The sequence below is a fragment of the Poecilia formosa genome, unplaced genomic scaffold (genome assembly GCF_000485575.1).
Source record: "Poecilia formosa unplaced genomic scaffold, Poecilia_formosa-5.1.2 Scaffold26, whole genome shotgun sequence".
NCBI classification, from domain to species: Eukaryota; Metazoa; Chordata; class Actinopteri; order Cyprinodontiformes; family Poeciliidae; genus Poecilia; species Poecilia formosa.
The window spans coordinates 3,197,362-3,212,986 of NW_006799965.1; the positions used below are offsets into that span (position 1 = coordinate 3,197,362).

The 15,625-nt window shown below is 40.1% G+C and overlaps 3 protein-coding genes across 3 annotated transcripts; 2 read left to right on the forward strand and 1 right to left on the reverse strand.

Moving 5' to 3' along the window:
• Positions 1–228: 228 nt before the first annotated feature.
• Positions 229–2,488, reverse strand: cetn2 (centrin, EF-hand protein, 2). Its single transcript, XM_007548455.2, has 5 exons — positions 2,227–2,488; positions 1,897–2,061; positions 1,680–1,808; positions 1,107–1,244; positions 229–1,031 (listed from the first exon to the last, which is right to left on the reverse strand). Exons 1-5 carry the CDS (start codon positions 2,227–2,229, stop codon positions 942–944), a joined length of 525 nt encoding a protein of 174 aa, XP_007548517.1. The 5' UTR covers positions 2,230–2,488; the 3' UTR covers positions 229–941.
• Positions 2,489–3,248: 760 nt separating this feature from the next.
• On the forward strand, positions 3,249–6,007 carry LOC107835822 (uncharacterized). Its single transcript, XM_016669557.1, has 2 exons — positions 3,249–4,191; positions 4,300–6,007. The coding sequence occupies exons 1-2, from the start codon at positions 3,343–3,345 to the stop codon at positions 5,101–5,103; spliced, it is 1,653 nt and encodes a 550-aa protein (XP_016525043.1). The 5' UTR covers positions 3,249–3,342; the 3' UTR covers positions 5,104–6,007.
• Positions 6,008–7,689: 1,682 nt separating this feature from the next.
• On the forward strand, positions 7,690–12,521 carry nsdhl (NAD(P) dependent 3-beta-hydroxysteroid dehydrogenase NSDHL). The gene is made up of 7 exons (XM_007548456.2): positions 7,690–7,916; positions 8,002–8,163; positions 8,987–9,133; positions 9,220–9,348; positions 9,533–9,675; positions 11,266–11,368; positions 11,526–12,521. The coding sequence occupies exons 1-7, from the start codon at positions 7,896–7,898 to the stop codon at positions 11,856–11,858; spliced, it is 1,038 nt and encodes a 345-aa protein (XP_007548518.1). The 5' UTR covers positions 7,690–7,895; the 3' UTR covers positions 11,859–12,521.
• The last annotated feature ends 3,104 nt before the right edge of the window (positions 12,522–15,625 follow it).

Genomic DNA, 15,625 nt, shown 5'->3' on the forward strand with positions numbered 1-15,625 from the left:
ACTTACACGAGTAATGTTTTTACTCTCATGGAAATGAGTGTAGCTGAAAGATATTGGTCTGTTTTTTATTACCGTGACTTGATCAGGCTAATATTTACAGGTAGGATATATTATGTTTGCTCACATGCAGCCCTGCTGTTCTTGACTGTCTAATGTAACCTAACCGAGCTGATCAAATATGGATAAATCCAGCTTGCAATAGTGAAATGCAAAAAACAAAAAAAGACAGACTGCTTCACCATATTTATTTAAAGTTTTTTTTAAATGCTACTCTGCTACGTATTCACGCTTCAATTCACAATATGCAAAGCACTCGACAATTCGGAGGAGCAAATGTCCACAGCAGAATCAAATATATAGGAAACGTACAATATTCAGCGCTCTGGGGATCGGTGGGAGGAGTGAGGAAGGTGTGTGGATCTGTGGAGCATCTTCCCTGATTGTGGTGGTGGCGCCTTTTATCAGGCGCAGGCACAAATCCACAGGGAGTGCAGGGCTGAGACGGCACTCCCCGTTTGTCCAAGTCAAGTTCTCCGCATTTCACTAAAATTGGCATAAAAAGGGCAAAAACAAAGAGCCCGGCAGAACTTGATCCACAAAGTCGTCTGGCAAATAAAGCACTGGAATGTACTTGTCACCGTTTTTAGCAGGCACTAAAAAGTTTCAAAGTGAATTTGGCATCGATGTGAATCTATGTTCAATGTTTAGTTCTATGACTTTAAAATCAAATACGATTGGTAATTTGGCTTTTCACCCGACCTGTCGTCTTCCAGTCCTACGTTTACTCCACTGTAACATATCTATCACCGTGCAGTTTGATACGTTTTAGGTGAAAATTGTGGCACAACACAACAGTTAAAAGTTTTCTACATGACTCTATGAGCAGCATTACACACAACGCGCTGTCCAGGCGTGACTCTGCATCGCCAGCCCCTCTGCCTTCAGTACAGGCAGGTTTTCTTCATGATGCGCAAGAACTCCTGCTCGTTTACTTCTCCGTCCCCGTCCCTGTCCGCTTCATCTATCATTTCCTGCGCAAACAGGAAACGCAGAGGTAAATAAAACGATGTTTTATCGTGGGTGTTTTGTCGTGCCACGTGGCTCACCTGCAGCTCCTCGTCTGTCAGGTTTTCTCCGAGCTCTTTGGCCACTCTCTTCAGGTTCTTAAAGGAGATCTTGCCTGTTTCGTCGTCGTCAAATAGCCGGAACGCTTTGAGGATCTCCTCTTTGGAGTCTTTCTCAGCCTGAAAATTAAGAGAGGAATATTATTAGGAATTATCTACTGGAAAAGCACACCGAACTGGAAGGATCGAGGTCTCTAAACAGAAGTACTCCGTTGTAGTCTCCCCACTTATTATCCAAAGAGGACTCTGTGCGGAGTACCTTGCAAAACTATTCACATAGGTTAGCTTACCCCCCATTTTGTCACATTGACTACAAAGTTTCACTGGTTTAGATCAGTGTATTCAGTGATAGAATGGACCAGTCAAAGTCCAAGCCTAAATCCAAGGGAGAATAGGAAGTGCACTGAAGCTGCCCGATCTGACTGAGCTTGTAGTTTTTTTAAAAAACGGCCAAAGCTGTTAAAGACAAAGAGTGGTTATAATGTAACAAAAATGTGAAACAGATGTATAAATACAGCTGCTAGGCACTGTAAAGCACACTATGTGCTTTCCTACCATTTTCTGTGTCATGATTGCCAGAAAGTCAGCGAAGGAGATCTTCCCCGTCCCATCTTTATCCACTTCTGCAATCATCTTCTTGATCTCCTCCTTCTTTGGTTCGAACCCCAGAGCTCTCATTGCAACCTGGCTCAGAATCAGAAACGACGCACTGGAGTAAAAAAAAAAAAAAAAAACATTTTTACTCGTGTTTATGCTCAGAAAGACCTTTTACCTTGAGCTCCTTCACATCGATGTATCCAGAGCCATCGGTGTCAAACAGCTCAAAGGCCTCCCTGATCTCCTGCTTCTGCTCCTCAGTCAGCTCTGGCTTGGGAGTTGTCTTCTTGCGAGGAGGGGGCACTGGACCCTGTAGGGATGGCCTCTTGGCACTGGTTGCCTGTTTGGATTTCACAATTGGAAAATAAAATGAAAAAGCTTTTCTTTTTTTTTTTCTTTATGTGTGTTTTTCACAAAACCAACCCCACAGCTCATATTCAGAAATTGTAGTTTAAAGAAAAACGCATGAAGCCTGCCCCTCCAATAAAACCCTGATGTCACTTACCATTTATTCCTGTGTATTTTGAGTTTACTAGAGGAAATGAGTGTTTTTCTTCTCCGCCTGCAAGGCCTCTGTATCATGTAGGAGGGAGGAGATGAGTGGATCGCATGAAAGCTTAGCCTGACACCTCCGGTTTTATTTTACACAAATATCAGCCATAATGTGGAGGGGAATCGCGTTTCTAGCTAATAACCTGCGTTCCAGCAGCTGTCACGAACTGGACAATTTTAACCCACTGTTCGCCAGCCGACGCGCGGACTGGTCTGTGGCCACAGACTGAGAACCACGGTGAGGCTGCTGAGCGGAGCACTCGGTGCAAGGAATCAAACGCACCGGTCGGGAAAAGAGCTGATTGGTTGTTGAAAATCACAGGGTACACAGGATTACAAAATGATTATAAAGCAAAAATAAATACAATAAAAATCATAAGGTCGATATGTGGTAATCCAACAGTATAAAGATCTTTGCACCATACATGAACACCCGTTTATCACATTTTAAATGGCGCAGTTTTGCCTCATTACTTACCCCCAGTGGCAATTTTATAAAGCTGCACCCAAGATCTCCGTGTGTGATGCTGTATTGGAGTCTGCATTGAGACAGCATAAGCGGAGGCCTTGTTAGGATCCTGAAACATTGGGGGCTGAAACTCGCAAGGGCTATTATGTCACTATTTTTTAGTTAAAAAATATATCTTTATTTACTTGAAAATTTGCCACATCAAAAACAAATAGAAATCTTTTATATGCATGTGGTATATATGTTCTGTAATAAGTATGAGTTATGTTGGCCATATTTATAAATAAATAAACAATATATTATATATTAATAAGTAAGTAAATAAATAAAACATGGAAACCCTTTAACATTTGCTCCTTGAAAACAGACGTTATACCTTTGCTGAGCTGACACAGATATGGATGGAATCTGTTCGGTTATGACATCACATTGGTTTCCGACCCAATAGGTCTGTCACACATAAATAAATTCCTTCTGGCACGTTCCTCGTGAGAGACAGTTGTATTTATCTGCGAAAGCAAGGTAGTTTAAGCTAGATACTTTGTGATTTTTCTCAACAATCCTAGTGTGCTTCACGAACCCCTGCAAACCCAGGAAGTCATGAACCGTTCCATCAATTCAGATGATCGACCAGTCCCGGTTATTCCCATGGACATGATCGTGCCTATGATCGAAGAATTTTTTTGGTCCATTTCTCTGGATCAGACGCTGGATTTGGCTGTAGGTAAACCTGATAGCGAAACCAAATCCGGTTTAAAGGAGCTGCTGTTAGACCTGGCGGAGGAATGTAGCACCTTCATTCTCCACAACATCCGAAATGGACGAATCAGATCTCAGGATGTGGACACCGTCGTTGGCGATGTCCTGCTAACGACATTTGCAGACATCCTTCAGATTAGGGAGAAAGTTCATCCCAAGACCTTCGACCTTTTCAATGAGTCATTCATTAAATATGTCAAAGAAAAGGTGAGATCTACGATCTGTTACACGCAAGATCAAGCAGCTTCCTTTGTCCTCCAAATCTCTGAGACAGACGGAGTGGACCGAGTCCTGCCGCACGCACTCAGATTAATAGAGGAATTGCTAGTGTGGAGCTGTAAAGAACATCGGCAGAGAGAACGAAAAGCTGCTGAAGCCCAGCATAATGCCTACAACAAGCAACAGAGGGTAGCTGTTATCTTTGAGGCTGATCATTTCCAAGCTGTGGAGAAAAACACCATCAAAACCCCACAGAACAGAGGGACCCAAAGAGATAGAGTGCTTCATACCGTCCACGATGGGAATTACACGCACTTCAAAGTGAACCTGTTACCGGTCATCGTAGAGACACCGGACACTGAGGAGGCAACAAAGATGATAGAAGAGAGAGATCCTGTTCCTGAAAATCAGGACTCAGACCTGAAGATTGTGGATGAATTCATCTTGGAGGATCTTTCAAAGATCACTAAGGTAAATGATTTCGTCTCCATGGAGACAAATTAAAATTTTAAGATGGTGAATAGATTTGTGAATTGGGAGATTTCAGAATTGACAAAAGCAAATAATCGTATCTCTTAGGAAAAGGAATCAGATCTGAAAATTGTGGATGACTTCATCTCTGAGGAGTTGTCAGAGGTCAGAGAAGTGAAAAAGGCCATCTCTGAACAACAGCGTTTAGAGATCCCTGGTGTTTCATTGGATGCACTTCAACCAATGGAAAACTGTGGATCTAGATATCACGTCGCTCCACTACCCTTTGAACAACATAAGAACAAAGATGCCGGAGTCGCAGTTAAGAAGTTCTGTAAAAAATATAGCGAAGGGCGATACAAAAGAGTTGCACCAGCACAGAAACATGAAGAAATACCAGGTCCTTCAGTGGACGACTTCATCCCAGACAAATCAAACCTGTCAACAGGGCTACGATTTGTTAATGAGGAGCAGCAACCAGAGATGACCACAGAGGTTGTTGAGGCGCTGTCACTGGGCTCAGGCAAGGAGAAGCAGGAGTCATCCATCTTGCTGCTTGCTAATGCAGTTGTTATGCAGGCCGTAACACAATCACAGGTAGACTGCAACTACAAAGACTTCCAAGCCATCACCAATAGGCTGTCTGAGAAAATCTATGCCGAGCTCATGGGACAAGAGTTGAATAATATCCAACGTAGCCTGAACAAACTCAGCGATGACATATTGAGAGGAGTCTCTAAAAGGATGTGCTGTGCAAAAACCGACGTTCTTTCACTGTTGGTTTTAAATGACTCAGTCGTAGACGAGGCATTCATTTCCATCTGCAAAGAGAAAATATTGAAACCAGCCAAGAAGCTAGGCGTCTTCAAACGTTTCTGGGCCTCCGTAGAAAAGGCTCTTTTCAGCCTCTAATAAACAGATTCTGTTTATTGGAGAACCTGTTTACTATATAAAAAAACCTTATTTCTTATTGAAGAATAAGAAGTGAGGTTTCTTATTTGTAGACATGGTTTTCTACAAGACCTTCAAAAAATGTTGTGAGGAGCATAGATAATAAAATTAGCAAAGAAATCAAACACATTTAAAAGTTTATTGGTCCTAGTAAGTAAGTTTTCCAAAAGTCTAATAAAAAATGTTATGAGATGCATATATATTGAAATTTATATGTTAGGTTCGTTACTGAAACAGTTAACAAACCTAACATATTGAAGTTTCTTGGCCTTTGTAGGCAAGGCTTTCCACACAAGCACTTTAAAGAGTTATGAGAGGCACTGTAAATGGTCTGGGAAAATATGTATGGGGATTTTCTGCCCCACACAAAAAAGTTGCAACCTGCACCGTTTTCTGTCCTGAGATCCAAGATAGGCGATAGACTGGTGACCTCACCACAGGGTACCCCACCTCTTCCAGATGGGGAAGAAGTACCCCACCTGCTGAAGTACCTCCAGGTGATATTTACACAACCTGCTGATTGTGTAATACTGATTGCACAATCAGCAGGTGCAGAAATGGAGGATTGGATGGATGGTTAATCATCTTTCTGAGATCATCAAGGGAAACACTGATGAAAAAAAAAGCTTATGATTGGCTGTTGAGTGCCTATAGATTGGAAGGAAAACCAAAGTCGTGTCGCCTCCTTCCTATATCCTCAACATACCACATACCAAGTTGTGCTACTTTTCATTTTTTCATTATTATTTCTATTATTATTTCCATTAAACCTCAGTTCAAGTCTGTCTGAGGATCTTAAAAATTATATACCCTTTTCTGTGGTTGAGTTGGAAGTCAGTGGTAGTGTCCTGTTTTCTTCGTTTTGGCCTTGGCTCCCAACTCTTTTTTTTTTTTAATTTTTATTGAATATCACTTTGACCATTTTTATTGGTTGGATACAAAAAAAAATCTGATGACCTCTGTGATGTACTGGTGACCTGTGGAGGGTGACATCACCTCTGACCCAGTGACAGTGACCACTTGACATAGCCTCCAGTCCCATGTGATCCTCTTGGGATCAAATGTCACATCCACAGAGTTGTGCTCAGGATGTCTCGTGTGTGCCTCTCCTGCCTCATTCCACAGACACTAGCAGGTGTTTTCTCACAGCTGAAGTTCATTAATGTTATCGGGAGAAGCTTTCAGAAGAGTGGACTCCCTGAGGCAGACACCAGATTGTTCTGCTCACATCAGAGGTACGCAGCTTCTCTTCTCTGCGTCTAACGTTTATGGATTTCTTTGCTGTCTCTGCTCAACAGAAATCAGTTTCGATGTTGATACTCAGTTCTTGGACTCCAGTGAACTGCTTCTCTGTTCCTGTTGTCTGGAGAAATCTCCAGAATCTCCTGACCACTTCTCTGGCTGCCCTGATCTTACAAGCTCTCCTTTCTCACCTGCCTGGCTGCCTTCTAACTCTTTACTGATCCACAACTCCAGCCTGGTCTCCCCCATAATGCAGACCTGGATTCTTGTTGCAAACCAAGGAGACTCATCACATCTGGTGATTGACTAAGTGCATAAAGCCTGGAAGGAAATCTGAGTCCCGTCTCTTCCTTCCTATATCCCCCAGCATAAATCTGCACACCAAGCTGTGCAGATTTATTATTAATAAACCTTTCAAACTGTCCTTTGGTGTCTGTGATTCTCCTTCATTCAGTAAAACTTAATTAAATAAAATAAAGTTTTATTCATTTTATTGAACAAGTAAAATGAATAAAACTCATTTACTCATGAAATGCATTGGTTCTGAGGCAGAACCAATGCATTTCAGCTTTTTATTTGCATCTTTCAGCCTCTCAATAAATTTCTCTTGTGACGTCAGCTATGAGGGCAATGAGTCTCTTTTACGCGCCTTTATAATAGTAATATTATTATATAATTCTAATAATATTATAAGCATAGTAGTGTTATTATGCTTATTCTTATAAGCATAATAATAAATGCTTATCATTTAGGTCACTGAAACCACCCCAAACTTGCACCAGACTCTGAACAATAAGATCTATTTATTGTTAAAGTTCATTATCAATGATCTGCATGTAGGAAAGATGCAACTGTTTCCTCATTCATTCACCTCCTGCAGCCTGAAGAAGTGACAGGCTGATGATTCATCTCCAGCAGCTCAGTAGAAGCTCCTCCCTGTATTTGCAGGATTTGAAGGGAACATCTTTTGTGAAAGGTAACAATGAAATGATAAAATAGACAGAAATCTGTAAAAACGCACAAAAACAGGACCTAACAAGCCCTTATTGTATAAATTATATGTCCTCTTGTTTTAATAGAATACCAACAAAGCTTGAATGAACTCTAGGTTTTGTGGTGAAACGTCATGCCGTAAACACTGAGGGGTGGCTTCCGAGATAAGGGGCGGAACTAAGCTTATCACGGTTCTCCATTGGCTAAAATTGTGGCGTTCTTTGACGTATCGCAAACCTTATTGGCTGTTTGTGAACGTCACCTTTGCGTTTGACGATGTCTTGACCAATCACACAGAGGCTATCTCAGCTGATTGAAACTGTTCATATTAGTTCATTGTTGAGTTTTGTGGAATAGTTGTAGAAGTTGCACACCGTGTTCAGTGGTCTACGTGTCTGTACCGCTGTTTAGAAAATAAAGGAGAAGCATCCTTCCTGAAGCTAACTTCTCCTCACTGCGGTAAAAAAAAAAAAAAAGTATTTTTTTTTTCTCCACCTGTGTGCCAGTTTTACCTCACTATGGCCACACGTGTTCGACCGGTGAGTTGCAGATAATCTGTTTTAAAGTTTTTATTCGTGGTGGCAGCTGTGTTTGGGCAATAATCGCTGTGATTGTCTGCCGCAGGTCAGTAAGCGGTGTGCAGTGATCGGGGGGTCTGGTTTTCTAGGTAGACACCTGGTGGAGAAGCTCCTGGACAGGGGCTATTCGGTGTCTGTGTTTGACATCCGGCAGAGCTACGAGCTTCCAGGCGTCACCTTTCACCAGGGAGACCTCTGCGATAAGCAGGTCAGACTTCCTCTGTCACTATTTGCTCCTTCCTCCGATGGGATTCACAGATGGAAGCAGAAAATTATTTAACAGTTTGAGACTGGTCTAGGGAAGCAGTTAGCAATGTCTTCATCTGGTCGTTTCCCAACCCTGGTCCTCAAGGCTCACTGTCCTACACGTATGAGAGGTTTCCCTGCTTTAATGTGCCTAATTCAACTGAGTGCAGTTCAGCAAACGCCTGTTAATCAGTCATCGATTGAAATCAGCTGGACTGAATCAAGGGAATATCTAAAACATGCAGGGCAGTGTGCCATGAGGACCAGGACCCTTTTCTACATTTTCTCACGCCACAATGTGTTTTATTTTATTTTATTTTATTTTTTATTTTTTTGGAGTGAAAGTATAGCATGTCGTCAAATGTGAGAAAAATAAAACATGTTTTTCAAAATGTGCACTGATAAAAATCTTGAAAGTGTGGCAGGTTCTTCCCCTTGGGCTGTGTATTTCTGCAGCCCCTCTACCAGCAGGTTCATGTTTGTCTGATAATGATCCACTTGTCCAGCCTGATGGCTTTTTGTCGGCCATTTCCAGACAGGTTTGCAGTTGTGCCACTACACTTCCCATTGTAGATTGAAGGATTAAACCAGGAGATATTCAAATCTTGGACAAATATTTTCTAATCCAAACCCACTTTAAACTGCTCCACAAATCATCCACTGCTTAGCATTTCTCTTTGTTTTTCTTGTCCCCTACTCCACATCTCCAGCACAGATAAAATTGATAAAGACACTTTTAAAAAGCTAGCAGTCAGCAGCTGTCCCTGTGCTTTTCTCGTCTCCAGGCTCTGCTTTCTGCTCTGAAGGACGTGTCTCTGGTTTTCCACTGTGCGTCCCCAGCTCCTTCCAGTGACGACCGGCTGCTTTTTGAGAGGGTCAACATTCGGGGCACTCAGACGGTTATTCAGGCCTGCCTTGACGCCGGAGTACAGGTGCTGCTGGTTTTTCTTTCTTGTTGGCTTTGGAAATATTTTCTTTTAAGAACTGGGATTAAATGCTTAAGTGGTCATGTTGACAGAAACTGGTCTTGACGAGCAGTGCCAGTGTGGTGTTTGAGGGCACAGACGTCAAGAATGGAAAAGAGGATCTGCCGTACGCCAAGAAGCCCATCGACTACTACACTCAGACCAAGATTGAACAGGAGAAGGTAAGAGGCATTGAAAAGGACTTCTTATCTAAGCAAACATCTCTTCCCTCTAGAAATCAAACAAAATTGCAAACAAAACACTTAAGGAATACATAATAACTCTATTTACAGACTTTTCCTGGTAATATTGCAGTGCAATCCTCTTTGCCGAACCTCCAAATTTGACCTATTTGGTGTGTTTTAGTTGGTTCTGGGGGCGTGCAACAAGCCAAAGGGTTTCCTCACGGTTGCTATTCGGCCTCATGGCATCTTTGGCCCTCGGGATCCACAGCTGGTCCCCACCCTGGTGGACGCAGCTCGCCGGGGGAAGATGAAGTTCATCATCGGGTGAGCGATCATTTTGTTCCTCGAAGGCATTAACTATTCAAGCCACTTCTTTTAACTCAAAAACCATGGATGAGTATTTTTTATTATTATTATTATTATTATTTTTTTTTTTTTACAAATAATCAAGCTACATAGAACCTTGTTTAATTAATTTAAATATTTAAGATACAAATATGACATCAGGCTAATTACAAAAGAACTATTTTTAATTGAAATATCTGGGCTTGGTTAAAGAAAAAAGGTTTAATAACTGCTTTAAAGTTTTTTTAATGTACTTTTTATTTTACATATGAGCCTCATCAGAATGTATGTTCTAATTTGTTAAATATCACTGTGTTTATTTTAAGTTTATTAAGTCCCCTGTTTTAGAATTTAGTTCAATTTGTGCCAGAGACGCACTGAGAAATTGACTGATGACTGAAATTTACGGGCCCTCCCTGGTCTCCAATTAATCAAACACATATTCATTCAGTCTTTCTCTGATCACTTACTGCATCACTAGTGGCAACAACACTCTCAGGAGTGGATGCTCTGCTGTTGCTGAGGGGATATTTTCCTAATTTGAGAGGTTTAAACATGAGGTTAGAGGAAGCACAGAAACTATAGATGGTTGTTAAAGAAAGGACTGAATTTTCTGCAGAGGAACATTGGCTGTTCATTACAGCTGCTGCAACAGAGCGAGAGATTTCTATTGGTTGTTGTTCGTTAAAAATCCCTCCACATGACTGCTGGTTTACACTTGCAGTGGGTAGGTCGGTCTGACCTATATTTAGGTCAAACTGAGAAAAAAAGTGGACTGATGTGGGGCTTACTTCAGTAGATATCTGGAGGTATGAGCAGAGTACAGAAAAGTCGATCTTATTCTTTTGAACTCTTGACCTTTGTCTGTCATGGACCAAGCTGGATTTAAACATGACTGCATTATTTCTTGAAAATCTCAAAATTAAGGTAAGTATCTACATTCTCCTGAGAAAACAGACACTTTTACGAGCAACAATAACTGTGCTCATTATTCTAATGACTCCTATAAAATGCACAAGCCTGTCTGAAATGTCACCTGCAAATGTTTATGTCCCTGCTTTAAAATGTTAATGAAATCCTATTTTACGGTGCATAATTTCTCGCACACGGTGTAAGAGATCTAAGTATAAGGTTATAAGGATCATTCGCAGTCAAAAAGGTCAGAAATATTTTAAACAGGTAATTTTAATTCTTATAGTCCGATAAGAATCAGCAGCTGCTCAAAGCTTTACAAAAACCAGAGATCAGAAACTGGATAGAAATCTCAGATCAGTTCATCTTTAGCCCTTATATTTTAGTAAAATGAATTTCACATAAATGTGTTTAGAAATTTTGTTTGACAAACTTTATAGCCATAAATTTGCTTTAAGGCATTTATGCTGATTTGCGGTCTAGTAGGAATTTTAATAAGGTTTATAAACAAACAAACAAGTGATGACCCACCCTCTCGGTGCCCCCTGCTGCTTGCTAACATAGTGTAGTGTGCTGAGGGACTTTGAACTTTAACCTCTGCTCTTTCTTTGTGTGTTTATTGACCATTTTAATGTTTTTTTTTTTTTTCTCAATCAGTGATGGAACCAATCTTGTAGATTTCACCTATGTGGAGAATGTTGTTCATGGCCACATCCTTGCTGCTGAGCACCTGAGAGCAGATTCACCTATCTGTGGAAAAGTGAGTGAGACTTCAATAATATATATATATATATATATATATATATATATATATATAACATCTCTGATGTCCTTCAACTTCCCTTTTTAGTTTCATTGTTTTCATTGGCTCTCCACTGATCTTTCTTTACCTCTGTACCCTCCTCCCTCTCCTGCAGCCGTATCACATCACCAATGACGAGCCAATCCGCTTCTGGGACTTCATGTCTGAGGTTCTGGTGGGCTTGGGATACCCGGCCCCACGCTTCCACCTCCCATACACACTTGTGTACGGACTTGCCCTGCTTCTCTTGCTGCTCACCTGGATCTTGCGTCCCGTTATGTCTTTCAAACCCACCTTTACACCCATGAGAGTGGCTTTGGCCGGGACCTATCACTACTACAGCTGTGAGCACGCCAAAGAACACCTGGGCTATAAGCCGGTGGTCAGTCTGAAGGAGGGGATTGCACGCACGGTGGCAAGCTACCCTCATCTTAGACGTGGAGCTTGATGGTCTAAATGAAGACGCAGAAACCAGCACGACGCACTGAAAGAACTATTCAAATCACAGATCGTCGCTGGAGGCTTTTGAAAGCTTGTCTTGCTCTGCCCTGTTTTCACCAGCAGATGGCAGCAAATGGCTCCTGTACTCTTAGAGTTGTTGCATTCTGCTATCACACTTTTCAATCAGAAAAAGTTAAACTCATGACATAATTTTTCCTTTGATTAATTATTTATCATACTGTGCATGTTAATGTGTGAATTATTAGACTCATTGGGTTAATCAAAATGGACAAAAAGAGCTGAATGATTGTGCATTTGAATGACTAAATGCCGTTTGCGACGTGAAAGTGATTTTTGGTTTGTAAGCCAAACTCAACATGCTATATTTTCACTATTTCTGAAAAATATAAAGGACGTTTGCTATATTGTCCCTTGTCATCTATGTTTTTGAGGGTACTGCCCAATTACTTGAATTTTACTAGAAAGAAATTGAATGTCTCACACTCTGCCTGTGTAATTACTTGAAGGCATATTTTCTTACAGATGGAAGATGGATGTATTCACATTCCTCAAATTAAATTCTTCATTAGAGGGACATCAAGCAGATTTTACAGAGCTTGGCAACCCATTCTCTCATGTTTTGATAAACGTTACCTATAAGGTAAATTTCATCCAGTGTCCTGTTGGATTCCATTTTGAAGCTGCACGTAACCACACTTTGTTTTTTGTTTTTTTAATTAAATGCTTGCAAAATTATGTAGCCAAATAAATAGGACATGATGTATTATAAAAAGCTGACTAAAAATGGATAAATCTTCAGAACTGGGAGGTTAACTTTTGCTTTTCTTATTTTCTTTATTACTATGATTATTGGCAGTAATATACTATGCTTTCTTATTTTGTATTATGCATATGATGAAAAATTAGACTTGCATTTTTTTTTACGAGATCATGTCTATTTAAAATATCACTATCAAACTAACAGTAACCCATATGTGTAAGGCATTAGTTCCCTATGCATTGATCAAATTAATCAAAGAGACAGTTTTCAAATTGATGAATAAATAACCGTAATGTCTTACAGAGGCTTTATTTCAGTTTATAGTTCGTTCTGAGTTACCCTGATTTCATCCTTGGAGACCAATCTGCTCTTCCACGTTAAAATAACTCAGCTGAGCTCAATAAAGCAGCTTCAGTCCTGGACCTACTCCCTCCTGACCTGACCTCAGACCAGTAGATAAATATAGATGGATGGAAAATTGTGTGGAAACATTGACCGCTCGCTGCAGAATGTCGGCAAATGTTTTTGCTCCCATATGTCTTTTAAGTTTGTTTTTGGATCCTTCTTCTGAATCAATGCAGTGAGAATATTTATTAGTATATTTTTCAGTACTGCTCAGATTTATGCCACCCCTTCATCCCTTGAAGTCAGACTCGTGTAGGAAAGAGACATTACCGGTTTTTCACACAGCTATTAGTAGGCTTAATAACATTGGAAATCATATATCTGGGGAATTCAAAACATTAACTCAGACCAGCTGCTTTTGGCGTTCCATGGTCACCTGATTCGTCTTAAACCATTCCTGTAAAAAGACTTGTGGAGGCTTCTTCTTAAACTACCCACAGCTGAAGTCCAGCTATCTGTCTTTTCCTCGGCACACGTCAGTACAATGTGCCCAGTGACTTGTCATGTCCCCAGTGGATGCTCATTAATTCATGTGACGCACTGCAGCGCCCCCAGTGTGTGTTCCTGATAAGTGTTCCTGGAATTATAACAATAAACTTGAATCAGTGGTGTTTGCAAAAATAGATACAATTTGCTATTTGTTCTCTGCAAGGCATAGCAAAGGCAACATTTACATAAGTGCTGCCCTTATGTTTTAAAATATTACTGATCATACTCATCTCTGTGTAATCTTTGAATAGCAGAGTTGCACCACCTTGTTTATTTTAAAGTGTAGTAAATGCTTCTTATGTATTAGAGAAATGCCATATTCAGTATTTGTGCTTTTTAGACCTCAGTCATTTATTATTATAGTAGCATAACAATAAAAATTCTGCATTGGATTCCACAAAATATGAGATTTGATGATATCCATCTTGCCCAGTGGTAGTTTATGTTGTTGGACAGTTAGGATTCATGCATTTCAAGTGAGGCAAGTATAACCAAAGATGATGCAGCTACTGCAATACCAAAAACTTTTCTTTAATCACCTTTTACAGATTATGTTGCTTGTATGTATAACCAACACCTGTACTTCATCTTTACATTTTTTTTCTCTCGTATTAATCCAGTTTATCAGACATTTTGATGTGGTATAAAGCTAGAAGCAGCAGCTTTTGATCCACCTCTGTGTAAACCCTAAAGTAGCTCCCGTGTCTTTTTCACAGTTTACCTCATAGAACAAGACTTCATCGAGAATCTATGGACATATTTGTAGAAAAGCTGATAAAAAAAAAGCATTCCTCTTGTGGAGTTATCTAATTCAAATATTGTGCTATCTAACTTAAAGGTCACAAGTGCAGTCGTATGGAACCGAGAAATGAATATCTCACCGTTCAAACATCTGCGGCTCGATATTGGAGACTTGAAAGTTATTCTAAAAATTTAGGGGGAAAAAAAAAAGAACCCTTTCCATTACGTTGAAGAATAGCTTTCTGGGTGATTTTAGGATTGAAGAAATGGAAACAAGAATAAGATTACCTGGTAAAATGCCTGGTTTACAAAATGTATCTTAAACTGATATATTTCTTTAGTAACAGCAGAAAAATCTCATGTTGGAAAATTTTCAATAAAACATGTCTTCCTTTCTTTCATAAGAAAGAAATCAGATTGATTAAGTAAAGCATTTTTGTGACGCAAACTTGACTCTTTAAATGTAATCAGGCCATTTCTTTGAGCTATTATACAAAATGGTAGAGACTAGACAACTTTATAATGTCAAACAACTAAAGTATATGTTGTTCTTCCCACGTCAGAAAAGGGTTGCCAGAAAAATCCCTTTTCTAAATGAGTCCATGGCTCCAGTCAAAGCAATAATAAGTTTAAAACAGCATGAGCTGTTATAAATAAGTCTCGAAATGTTTAGATTGTCGCCATCCACAGTAAGGAGAATTAAATGTAGTTTTGGAGCATCAAAGAGTGGTGTCTGGGTGTCTCCATGACAACCACTAGGCTGTATGTGTTGGAAGTATGACAAGGAAGAGCTTTTTCTGCCCCAAGATCACCAACATGGATGAGTGGCGTTTGTTAAATACTACTGAAACTTCAACTGGACGGGTGATTTTGTTAGATGACTCAGTGCCACACCTTGGAGAATTAGCCGTCGAACAGACAGGGTTGGTGTGAATTGTCTGGTTCAGAATATTAGAAGTGTGTGTTTTTGAAATGCATCATACATTTCGAAATGTATGATGCATTTTGGTGAGGTGTTGCTCACTCAAAGTATGGAGAAGTTTCAGTATGGTGGAGAATCTGAACGAGTTCTCATATTTTTCATCAGGACAGTGACTAAGATATAGAGTCAAATCAAAACAAGTGATTCAGCAGACATAAACCAACCTTTTTCCATGGCTATATTTGTCTGCCAAGATGAAATATTATAGAATACTTGAAGACAAGTGTATAACACAATACCCGGGACTCAAAGCTCAAGAGATGGTGCCCAAGGGGGAATAATCAAAGCTCCATCTCTGTAAGCACCAACCTTGTGAAATGTTAAAGAAGATCAATTATGGTTCTGTTGAACAAGTTATTTACAAAGGAGCTTTTTA